The 12769-nt window shown below is 40.1% G+C and overlaps 1 protein-coding gene across 2 annotated transcripts in view; it reads right to left on the reverse strand.

Moving 5' to 3' along the window:
* The window catches only part of CNDP1 (carnosine dipeptidase 1), a 37956-nt gene extending 25894 nt beyond the window's left edge, over positions 1 to 12062 (reverse strand). Inside the window, exons 1-2 of one of the 2 annotated variants that reach the window (XM_081324658.1) lie at positions 12030 to 12062; positions 2146 to 2268 (exon numbers count right to left, since the gene is read on the reverse strand). In XM_081324658.1, coding sequence (XP_081180784.1) covers positions 2146 to 2268; positions 12030 to 12032 — 126 coding nt within the window. In that variant the 5' untranslated portion in view covers positions 12033 to 12062. Of the gene's footprint in view, positions 1 to 2145; positions 2269 to 7813; positions 7969 to 12029 lie in introns of those variants that run through there. The other variant, XM_081324659.1, reaches the window with a different exon arrangement.
* Between the last annotated feature and the right edge of the window lie 707 nt (positions 12063 to 12769).

Here is a 12769-nt window from a genome sequence, read left to right on the forward strand (position 1 = left end):
AACATTAAGTCTCCCTGTTGAGAAGGAGAAGAGTTGAGGGCTGAAGGAGAAGAGTTGAGGTATCTTGCCTAGGGTTCATATCAAAGGTGTGCCTTCCTGATTCATAGTTTTCATTATACTGTTGTAGCCATTCTGCTGCACCAGCTCTTAGAAATACATTAGGTGTCCCTAGGAAAGCTCATTAAAAATGACAGCACTTGGAAGGCTTTACACAGGCAATCCATCTTTGTAAATTCTACTTCCTTCTAATTACTTCTAAAGGACTTGTCAGCATGCAATCTCCCTTTTAAAAAAGAAGAAGAATCAGAGAGGAATAACAGCAACATTATAAGAATGTCCACCCACACAATCTTCTTGTCCTGAAATTTTGTTTGGAGTGGATAATTGCATTCACTCTGCATTGTGAGATAACTTTTCTCTTGGTTTTGCAGAAATGCCCATCAGCACAGTGAATAATACAAGTGCCATTATCTTACTTTGGAGAGCCAAAATAAAAGTAGCAAGTTATTTCTGTTTCTTTATTCACAATTCTGAAATGCTTTGTTGTCTACTGGGAGCTTGGGAAGAACTAATATTAATAACAAAAGATATGCTCATGTTCTGATATTTTGGACTGGTTCTTCTATTGTTGGGGAGGCATACAGTTCTGAACCATAACTTAGAAACTGAGGTCCCATCCAGATAAGAGGGGTTAGTTTCTCTCAGTAATCATGATAGTCTTTTTCTGAATAGCGGGCAACACTTAATGTTTGTTTCCTCTCTGTGGGCAGACAGTATGATATCCTTGGAGTAAGAGCAGTTAAGAGTTTTCAGTCCAGGTCTGTTTGTTTTGCATCTAGGAAATGTTTCAATGTGGGAGGATAGTTTTGCTTTTGAGAGGTTTAACTGTTCTTTGCAAAGCTTAAAATGTTCATTTTACCTCTTAACAATCTCCAATGCCTCCCCTCTTCAGATCCATTCACTTTAGTGGGTTGTCGGGACAATAAATGGCTTACAGGCTGCAAATTGTCCACCCATGATCAAAATAATTGAATTGACAATTGTGATGTGCCACTCAACCCAACTTGGTCAATGAAGGCACAAACTGCCTCGGTGCCTACAGCATGTTTTCCAATCTGCTTCTAAACTGTTTGCTTGAACAGCTATTTATGCTCATTTGGAATCATTAATAGTATCTTACCTACTGAAGGTTGTTTTTGAAAGACCTTAAATTTCAAGTCCGCAAAACAGGCAGAGACAGTTCTGGCATTGCTATTATTGCCATTACTTTGCTTTCCCACCAGCAATGTTGCTTAAGATGCAGAATTTATTTTAAAATATTTAATTAATAAATAAATATTTATTTAAAATGTCTTCTCCCATAGTTGGTCACATTCAACTTTGCCGTGCCCTTTGTGTAGAGAAACTCTTGTAGACCCCATTGATCAATGTTCTTGAGGTCAGGTAATGATCTTTTGATTCTCCAAGGTATTGTAATGTGTGCCACTCTGTTTAATAATGCTCCTGGATTTACTTTGATTTAGTTTGTTGTTTTAATCTTTGCTTCTAGTTTTCTCTGAGTTTTATTATGTACTGTTCTTACAATTGCTTAATGTTTTGAGCACTTATGGGAGTCTCCCTTTTTCCTACTCCAGTACCTGTACTTGGCTTGAACAAGAATGGGGTGACTCCCATAAGTCCATGCCCACCTGGGTGACTTTGGACTACTCATTGTCTCTCACCCCACTCAACCTCATGACATTGTTATAGTGAAGGTGCAACTGGAAGAGATTAGCATGCCTATTACCAGTGGAAAAAACTTAGGATATAAATTTAATAAATGTGTATATATACCACCCTGACAGCTCAAGTTATAAAACAAGCAAAAAGTTGAATGAACTAGCAATCAATGAAACACCTTTGGATAAAGTATGAAACCCATTGAAGCAGAAATTCATTTATTGATCCAGATAGTGGAGAAGATACTGCATCAGGAATTTGATCTCCCAATCAGTATTAATACTCTTTGCACTGTAGTTCAAACTAGCAAGCTGTGGCCTTTGACATGCCAATAATCTTTGCTAAAAAACAGCAAGTTCTCCAAGTTAAGACAGACAGACCTGGGTTGCATTTAGTTAGCAAAACTCACAATCTCTGCATTTCTACCTGAACAAATTCATTCTGATGTTCATCAATGTAGTTGAAAAGCTCCTCCTCCAGGGATAAGGAACTGGAAAATAAGGAATTGCCCACTCCAAAGGGTAGCATGATAAGAGAGATGTAGAATATCTGCAGGTTACAAAGGCATGGTTCAGCATCTTTAAAAAAATATTTAGAGTTATACAAGATGAAATGATTACTTAGTATTTTATAGCCCATCATTTATACAGTAAGTCAGCGTTTTCCAACCTTAGGAACTTGAAGATGCATGGACTTCAACTCCCAGAATTCCCCAGCCAGCATAGCTGGCTGGGGAATTCTGGGAGTTGAAGTCCACGCATCTTCAAGTTCCTAAGGTTGGGAAACGCTGCAGTAAGTAATAAGTAGACTGAGAAATTGAAAAAGAAATGCTTGCATAAAATTGGATAAAAAAGTAAATCAAACTGCCAAATAGATTTAACGGTATTGAAACATAATGATATCTTGCAACAATAATGTGCCAGATCTGGAATTTCCCTCTTGAATAGTGATGGCGAACCTTTTGGGCTCAGTATGTCAAAAATTCAGAAAATGCCTAATTTGACTTTGCTGTGGTATCGTGCACACACATCCAAACAAAAGGGAAATAATTCTTTATCAGCTGTCCCTCAATCTAGGCTACTCAGTGGCATTCGGTAGCAAACACTGAGGCTCAGTCGGGTGCAGAGGCCCAGGCCTTGATTTTAGCCCAAATGCCACTGCTGCCACTCAAAGAGGCCACCTCATGATGTTACTCTAAGTCCAGCAGCCTTTTTTTTTTTAATTCCATTTATATCCCGCCCTTCTCCGAAGACTCAGGGCGGCTTACAAGCTTAGCAGTAGCCTTCATTCTATGTATATGCCTGCTTATTAGGGCTTTCACACACACCCCAAGCGGCATTATTACAAAGTCAGCTTAATTGCCCCCAACAATCTGGGTCCTCATTTTACCTACCTCGGAAGGATGGAAGGCTGAGTCAACCTTGAGCCTGGTGGGATGCGAACCTGCAATAATTGCAGGCAGCTGGTGTTACTTAAGGAGGCATTAGCCCACTGCTCCACCAAGGCTCTTGAAGAACAGTGCAATTGCCTCATGGCCCAATGCTCCCATGCTGGCTCCTGCAGACTGGTATCAATGGGAGGGGCTTGTTAAAAGTTCTGCTCTCCAGCTATTAATTAAAAATCCCTGGAGTAGGTGAGATTGAACCCTCCCTCCCTTTGCTTTTCTGATCAGTCTGTATGCTAGAATTCACTACTGGATCCTGTCATGCTAGTGAGACCAGGGTAGATTATTTCAACATTTATTGAGGCATAGATCTAAATAAACAAAAAATTGGGGGGAAAAAGGTTTTCATGTCACAACAGATCCCAACCTAATTACAAGTATACTTGCATACTCTTCCGATACAGTTTTGATCAATGTAAGTATACAAGTTTGGCTATAAAAGACTGCTTATTACCAAATAAAACTACCCACTATCTGGTTAGCATCAGTTTCAGCATTATTTGTGAGAGTTATCTAGCATCCTTTAGATGCAGAGAGAAGAATGAGAATAGAAATACAGGAGAAGTTAACAAAGAAATTTACCACATATTTCTGGCAGAAGGCACATTTGGTTACAGTTGAGGATAATTGTACAAGATTTCCATCTTACTGGAAGGAGCATGCAAGCAGACAGGCATAAAGATCAGAGGCCTGAATTGTGATAAAAATTTCTTTATCCAGCAGAAGATGAAATACTTACTTTCTTATACATATTGTATGTGTGTGTGTCTCTTATAATATTACAAAACTGTACAACTCAGCTTTTGATCCATAAGTCATGAATGCACACTACCCAACTCCAGAGACACTCTTACAACAGTTAGTTAAGGTTCATTAACTGCTACCTACCGTAAATGTTATCCACCCCATCCCCGAGTTGGCAAAAAATAACACTGGCATGACAGATGCCCATTGCTGATTGCTATCCCATCTCTATCACTTTTGTTTGCAATTACTGCCAGTCCTGACTTCTGTCTAAGGTAATGGTATTAGGTATTAAAGCCTAATAAATTTTACACACTTTGAGGCTGCCCTTGGATGGTGACAGAAAATGGGGAAATTACTGTTTTAATCCTGCCAGAGTTAAAACTGATTAAATCCTGTCCCACTCATGGGCTGCAGACAAGGTGAAGGCAACATTATGGGGACAAAAGACGCTATTGGGCATATTTAGGAGGAAGTGAAGAGCATGTTAGGACATCAGCAACAATTTAACCTAATTGGCAAAAGAATCAGCAAATGCAAAATGTGAGTCCCAAAATAATAGCTGATGCTTATATTTGTGATGTTTGCAGGTGGCAGACACATCAGCCCCGCTGCTATGAGAAATAGCAAGAAAAGGGTGGGAGTTTACAAATGGAAAGTAGCATCCACAGACCTCATCCTATGTGACATGGAGCATTGTTCATCATGGCAAACTGGCACACGGCAGCCAAAAACAGTGCTTGAATGCAGGATTTGGGCTGCCAAAATCACTAAGGAGAGACTGCAAGTTTATCCCTATGTATTCTGCAAGCTTTTTTTGTCAGTAGGCAACAGGAGCTGCATTTTGAGATTGGCTGGGATTTCATTGTTGCTAATGTCTTCTATATGGACTTTATGTTCAACCAAGGCTCATCTCAGAATCATTCTGGCTTTTACCCCTCTTTGGCTGTTTTTTTTAAAGACTGAGAACCTTCAGATGGGCAAATGTTATTGAAATCACTAGCAAGCCCCCTTCAGTCCTTTAAAAATTGTTCAACTACAAGTTTAATGATTTGTAGTAATTTTTTTTACAGCAAAAGGAAGAATATTGTTGCCTTTTAAAAGTTTTAAATGGATTAAGGGCTCAAATGGATTTGATTTAAGACTTTGAAGATAATTCAAAGGATTCTTTCTCCAGAGAAAATCTTCTTGTTTTTACTTTGAAAGTGATAAGATGACTTTGAAGGTTGAACACTAGAGGACACCAGATGGCTAGCTTAAAATAAATGTTTGATGAAAGTCTTTGAGCTATTTAACTTCATAGCAGAATCAGAAGGTGTTACTGAAGAACAAGCTCCATTGAATAAAACTAAATTGACTTGCAGAAGGATTTAAAAATTATAGTCTACAAGAATGAGATGGATAATGGATTTACAAATGAATTTGGATGATTCAGATAACAAATCAGAAGAGCAATGTGGATAATTTTATTGCATTAGATTTACAAAAAGGGTTGGCTGGAATTGCCACACTGGAATTACAAAAGGGATCTGAAAAAGATGACAAGAATTCTGAGAGAAGAGACAAAGAATAAGAAAGCAGATGTTAGAATTTTCTTTGAGGAATTTAAAGATCATTGAGAGAAAGAACACAAAATTGGTTTATTTGCTCAAGATTAAAATAATGGGTTGTTATTTCTGGTGATGTCTAGAGCTTTTATGATTGGGATGAATGATGATGGTTATTTCTGGTAATGTTTGTTTTCTGATTGAGACTTTATTTGAAAAGAGGAAACGGGAAGGATTAAATTGGCTGTAGTCAGTGGTGGGATTCAGCTGGTTCACACCACTTCGGCAGAACCAGTAGCTAATTTTTTGTGGCCCGGGCCCAGAATGGACTTCTGGAAGAGGCATCCACACAGAGTACCAGTTGTTCACATACTTGAATCCCACCACTGGCTATAGTATATACAATTTGCAATATTTGTGCTATTTTTGATCATCTTAATGGACTTTTGCTGTTTAATATTGTTGAAGAAGAAGTCTTCATCAGGGTCCAGTTCAAGCTGGGAATAAACAACATGGCGACTGCTTTAGAAAGAAGGTTGTAGTTTATTGAAGAGGAGAGCCAGGCAGAAAGATGGCTCTGGAAGAAAAGTGAGAGTACATGTAGTAGGGGGTGGGGTTTTATACCTTCTTGGGCTTTTGTTTGGAGTTGTTCCTATGTCATGAACTTTGACCTGAGTCTGGATGTGCCTTTCTGGTATTCTGATGGTGGTGGGTTAATCCTATTATATCCTATCTTAGAGTTTGGGTTAGATTTTAAGGGTCTTTGACTTCCTGATCTCTTCAGCTTCTAGCTGGAGGGCTCCAACCTTCCTGAATGGATTATTACATCTGCATTTCTAAAAGCTGGTTTCTGCTGAGTTGTCTGGCTGGGGGGAGGGAGAAGTTTCTGCCTTTTTAAAGGTCTTCTCCATTATTTCTTTGGGGAAACATATTCTGCCTTTTTAATATTCCCAAAAAATGTTTCTTTTCTCTGGATTGTTCCCACAATATGCAGCTATGAGATTTTAGAGACAGGCTTATAGAGAATGGGGGAGGCATGGAATGAAGAGGTGCTTGGTTGGATGTTTAAGAGATAGTGATAAGTTTTTCATGTTGATTATACTTGCTGGGGATGAAGGGGAGAAGTTTCTTTTTAATTTTTAATTTTTAATTTTAATTTTTTAATTTTAATTTTTAACTTTTTAATTCTTTTTTTAAAAAAAGAATGTATTTCTATTATGCAGTTGTATTTGTTTTATCTATATGTTTTATTCGAAGCGGTATATAAGTCTAAGTGCTATTGCTATTTATATGTTTTCATTATGATATGTTTTATCTATACAATATAATTATTTAAAAATGATTCATCTGGCAATTATTGGTTGCTAATGTTAGTAGTAAATGACAATACTATGTTTGTAGGGACTAAGTAAGTTGGCCCTCAGTTGCTTTCCTTAAATGATCAGCCCAGTTCACAGGTTCCTTTTCTTTAATTATGGGTTATGTTATGTTATGTTATGTTATGTTATGTTATGTTATGTTATGTTATGTTATGTTATGTTATGTTATCTTATGTTATCTTATGTTATCTTATCTTATGTTATGTTATGTTATGTTATGTATCAAAGTTCTTAACCACACATCTCCCTTGTAGAGGGGCTCTGGGTGGTATACAATTTAATATAAGATTAAAACTAAATAATTTAGGATTTTTTTAATGTAAAACATTATAAAATTACAAAAAATGGAAAGTTCCAAGATGGGAAGATTTGGAGTTGTTAATAAAGGCAGACAATGGGGGGGGGTATGGACCAACCAGCCCCATGGCCATGTGGGCCCCCAATGCAAGGCTACAAAGCCAGGTTTTGACCCCTTTGCAGGAAGCCAAATTAATCCAGTCATTGAAGCATTACAGGAATGGATGGCTGCTCAAGACATAAATTGCCCCCCCCCAAAATTCCTCACAGGCCATGGAGGTGCTTCCACACAACCATCCTCAAACCTGGCCTAAACCAGAGCCCACTTCCATCAGCTCAGCTAGGGTGCCAGCTAAAGACAATGGAAATGGTGGTCCAGTACTCTGGCAGTCTGAGGCCAGGCCAACAGAGGCTCATTTTGGCCCATCATGACTGGATCTCCCCTTAAGGTGGCATCACCAGGTCAAGATGGAGGGATGGAGAGAAAGGGTTGGGTGGGGCCAATGGGGGGGGAGGGAACTTTGGCTGCCAAACTGGAGAGCGAGCGACGGGGCTGAGGTGGGCGAACTTCCAGCCCTCTCCTGGTCTCTCCTTCACGCTGACATTTCTCAACGGGATGTCCAAGGAAGAAGGCGAAAGAAGCCGCTCAGAGAGATCCTCGGAGGGAGGAGCTGAATACTCACAAGGCGCTGGCCGAGGGTCTCCTCAAGAGGGCAATCCCCGGCGGCCACTCCGCCCTCCCTCGACGCCCAAAGCCTTCGAGCGGCTAGCTAGCCACTTCGGCGGCTCCGCGCTGGCTCGCTGACTCGCCCGCCTGCGATTGGCTCCTGGTCTCCGGCTGAGCAATTTCAGTTGGACCCGCCGGAGGCTGACTTTATGAGCCTTCCGCGGCAGTAGGCGGAGGGGAGGAGTAGTCGGTGCAAGGCGCGGACAGGGAGGGGCGAGGCGGCCACCGCCGCCTGTTCCGCGGGATTAAGAGCGTGCGCCTTTGGCGGTCTCGGTGCGTTTGTCTAGCGCAGGGGTCGGCAACCTTGGCTCTTTTATGACTCGCGGACTTCAACTCCCAGAATTCCCGAGCCAGCTATGCTGGCTCGGGAATTCTGGGAGTTGAAGTCCGCGAGTCATAAAAGAGCCAAGGTTGCCGACCCCTGCGCTAGCGCTTCCCCGAGGCTGATTTCCCAGGGCGCCTCCGTCCCGTCTGCATGGTCCCGGGACCTTTAGAGACGCTGGCTGGCAGTCGGGAGAGATTTTGCCCCAACACCTCTGGGTGAGCCCGACTGTACCGTTCACTAAATGATGAGGAGAATCCCTGAGAATTTAAAAAAAAAAGGCAGCGTTTCCTGATGGCTTTGCCGTTAGACTTGGATTCGGGTGCGTTTTGTTTAATTTTGTCTTATTGTGAACCAAGCCGATCGTAGTTTATTCCACAGGGCAAGTCGAGGGAAACCATAGCTCAGAGTAATGGGTGAACCGAGTTCTCTCTGCTTTTGCAAAAATCTGCCCGTTTCATAGGGTGAGAAGCTTCCCGGAGTAATTCCCACCCCCCAGAGAAACAAAATGGCAATCCAATTATGGAGTTCACATCTCTCGTTTTATAGTAATTTGTGAAGACTGCATCTAGCAGTCTAACCATCTCACTTTTACAAAATCTCCTATGACAGTGCCAGCAAACCTTATCCACTTGCTGATATTCTGAAAGCAGAGATATAGCCAGATCAAGGAGTCACCTAAAAGAACTGGTTGTTCATGGTTGCTACACAACACATACATTACTTGACATTATTCTGCTAGAGAAAAAGGAATATACTTCAAGAATAGAATGGATATCTGTGATTGCATTCATATCTCTTCACTGTTTTAACTATTTATGACATGACCACCATATTAGTGGTGATTAAGATTACAGCAAACCCATTGAGGCCCAGGAATTGTTGCTTCCATTACCTTTTTGATAAGTTGTTTGGAAGTGGAATTCTCACATTTTGGCTCCATAACCCTGACCTAGCTTCGCCCTTTTTTGAAGCTTATATTAGATGGAAAGAAATGACCTTTTCATGAAAAGCATTAAAATTTACTGGCATAGCAAGTGGAAGCATGTATTCAACATTGGCTAATCTGAAACTGGGGAGCATGATGGCTTAGTGGTTAAAGATGCCGAGCTTGTTAGCTGGAGGAGTGACAGTCCAGGTTCAAGACCTGAGCTCCGCGCAATGTGGTGAGCTCCTGTTACTTGCCCTGGCTCCTACTCACCTAGCAGTTTGAAAGCATGCAAATGCAGGTAGATTAATAGATACCACTTCGGTGGGAAGATAAGAGCATTCCGTGTGAAGTTGGCATATAGCCGTGCTGGCTACATGACTAAGGAAATTTGTCTTCAGACAATGCTGGCTCCCTCAGCCAAGAAACAGAGATGAGCATTGTGCCCTAGAGTTGGACAGAACCAACAGGAAACCTATATCTTTAATCTCAAATTAAGCTATGCAGTCAGATCTGGTTGATAGTTGGATGCGAGACCATCAGGAAACTTCCATGGCAGACTATTTTTGCATTGTTGCTCAGGCATGTAAGTGTAGTTAACCAGAATTTAGCTGGATGCAAGAGACTCTTTGCCACCAGTTACTGTACAAAAAGTATGATATAGCTTTTAGCATCATGATTGCTTACCCAATGATTTGATAAACTGTTAAACAACACCCCTGCAAGAAAGGTCCATGGAGAGAGGTAGGATTGCCCTTGCATCCTGAGGTTTATCTGCATTCTAGGGATCAAAACTGATTTGACTATTTGATATGGAGAGGGAAAGATATACTTCTCCATTGCTGTCTGGATAAAGTACCTGTTTTCCCCCTTTATTGTAATAAACTTCAGCAAAAGGCTATAAAGCTAATCAGGAAAGTGAGTATTTTGCTGAGTGTGGTAATGACCTGCTCTCCTAGGGATCAATAATTCTCTTTGCCCTCAGTTGATATCAGCAGTCCTGTAGCTCTTGGCACTGTGACTCTGTTGTTTTATTCATGTCATGCTTTACATCTTGGGTTTTGATCTCTCAGTTTAGGGTGAACTTAATACCAGCATTCAAAACAGCATTCAGCTTCCACTTGCTCCCACCAGAACAGGAGCTTCATTTTTGTTTAAAATTAAATAAAAAAGTATTCTAAAAGAAAAGTTTTCCTATGAGTACTGGATAATTAGTGATTCTTGTGCACAAGACTCCTCAAAGCTGTGGCATGTTAGATTCCATGAGTAACATCAACTGCAGTCACATCTTCACAAGCATACCTGAGCAAAATCTCCCGAGCATTGCAAGTTAGCATTTAAGCCATATTGTAATATGGCTACATGTATATACGTATACATGTTTCCTCCCCACCCGCTCCAGCTTATATATCTCTGAATTGACAAAGGCAAATCAGGAATAAGCTAAGAAATCTATTAACAAACTATGCTTCATTTACTTAACACACTGCCAAAGCTGCTCTAAAACGAACCATGACTGTCCAAGCACATATGCTAAGTAAAAAGCCCAAAGTGCATTGGGAAGCAATGAATTAAATGCTGTAATGCTGTAATGACGTGGGTCAGATATATCCGACTAATGAGTTGCAGAGCATATGGCCTTTGTAATTCCCTAACAATGTCTCAAAATGAGACTAGAAAATGAAATTTCCCAGTTAGATGAAGAGAGGAAAGGAATACTGGGAAAAAGGTGCCCTTTCTTGCTGAAAATGTGGAAAGTTGAATTTGGTTTACCTCAACATTTAAACGCTACAATCTCTACCAAAGGATTCAGGTAGCCTGTCAATTTGTCTTATCTTATGAAGTTGTATAGATGGATTTGCTTCTCTCTTCAGATATAGATAAAGCAGAGGAAGACATGGTAAAGCAGCATTATTTCTAATTAGATCTGTACAAAGGCAAATTGAACCATTGTGATTTAATAAATTACAGTGATAGGAATCGTTTATATCATGGGTACCAAACTTGATCGTGTCACGTGACATATCGTGACATTTTTTTGCCTTTGTGGAGCCGGGGTGGACATGGCCTGCACGTGATGCATCCGGCCCGCAGCCTGCCAGTTTGACATCCCTGATCTAGCAAACTAGCAAAACGAAACAATAAACTGGCAAATCACATTGGATATCTTAGGGACTGCCACAAAGAAGAGGGAATCAAGCTATTCTCCAAAGTGCCCGAAGGCAGGACAAGAAGCAACGGATGGAAACTAACCAAGGAGACAAACAACCTAGAACTAAGAAGAAACTTCCCGATAGTTAGAACAATTAACCAGTGGAACAACCTGCCTCCAGAAGCTGTGAATGCTCCAACACTGGAAGTTTTTAAGAAGAGACTGGACAGCCATTTGTCTGAAATGGTATAGGGTTTGCTGCCTGAGCAGGGGTTGGACTAGATGACCTCCAAGGTCCCTTCCAACTTATTATTATTATTGATCTATTATTATTATTATTATTATTATTATTATTATTATTATTATTATTATTATTATTATTATTATTATTATTATTTACACAAGCTATTATAATATATACCATATTACAAGTTAACATATTACAATTTAACATGATCCTGTCTGCACTTTGGGCATTGATCATTTGCATTAAGCACACAGAATAAAATAAGTACAAATTTCCAAAATGATAGCTATTCTGAATTAAGTAGACACTTATAGGACAGATGTATTAGGCCACATTAGCCAAAAATTAGAAGTGAGCTGTAGTTCACAATAACTTTTAATAAAGTCTATTAGTTTGAAACTGTGCTACTGAATGCCTTCTGATCAAAGCAGCTAGTCCATCTGAGATCATTTGAAGGTGTACATCTACATTTTGCAGTATGATTACAATCAATAGACACATTTAAAATTTGAAGAAGGCTTACCATGATAAAAATTCTGACAGCAAATAAGGTTTCTTCTTTTCCCATCAAACTCAGAAACACTGTTAGTTCAAGCTCCTTTCTGTAGTTTGCAGCTCTTTTTATAAAAGCAACATCCCCCCCCCCCCGTCTGTATCTTTGTGTTTTTAATATGATGGACAGCAGGATTAAGGACAAAGGTTCATTATTCCAAATGCTGTGATTCAAGCCTCCAAATAAATAATGACCCTTTGATTGTCCATCTGGCCACCGCTTTGAAATTCCTTAATTGCTTGTTTTATGTTGTTATAATTGAACGTGGATGGAAACCAGGGAAAATAGCAACCTAGCATTCAAAAATGTTTTCGTTGGCCTGCTCATAACTATTCTGAAACTTATGAAATAACTGAGATAGACACTGACCCTTCAGCTGTCCTTGAAGACCGATATAGGAAGATTCCTTACCCCAAGACCCAATGCCCCAGAGACTCTGGAGAAACAATACAGCATACACACAGAAACACACAGAAACAATACAGCATATGCTTCTCTAGTGCCTGTACTGCAGAAACAGTTATATTAGCCTCATCTCACCATTACTCACCATTATTACTGAGCATAAGTACTCAGGATACACAGAACAATTCTATATCTCCTTGCTACTTTCAGATACCAACCCTGCTATAACGCACTGTAGATTTAATGAGCACCTTGCTCAGTGATGGTGAACCTATGATACGTCAAAGGTGACATGCCATGATGTT

The sequence above is a fragment of the Vipera berus genome (assembly GCF_964194415.1).
Source record: "Vipera berus genome assembly, chromosome: 3".
Lineage (NCBI taxonomy): Eukaryota > Metazoa > Chordata > Lepidosauria > Squamata > Viperidae > Vipera > Vipera berus.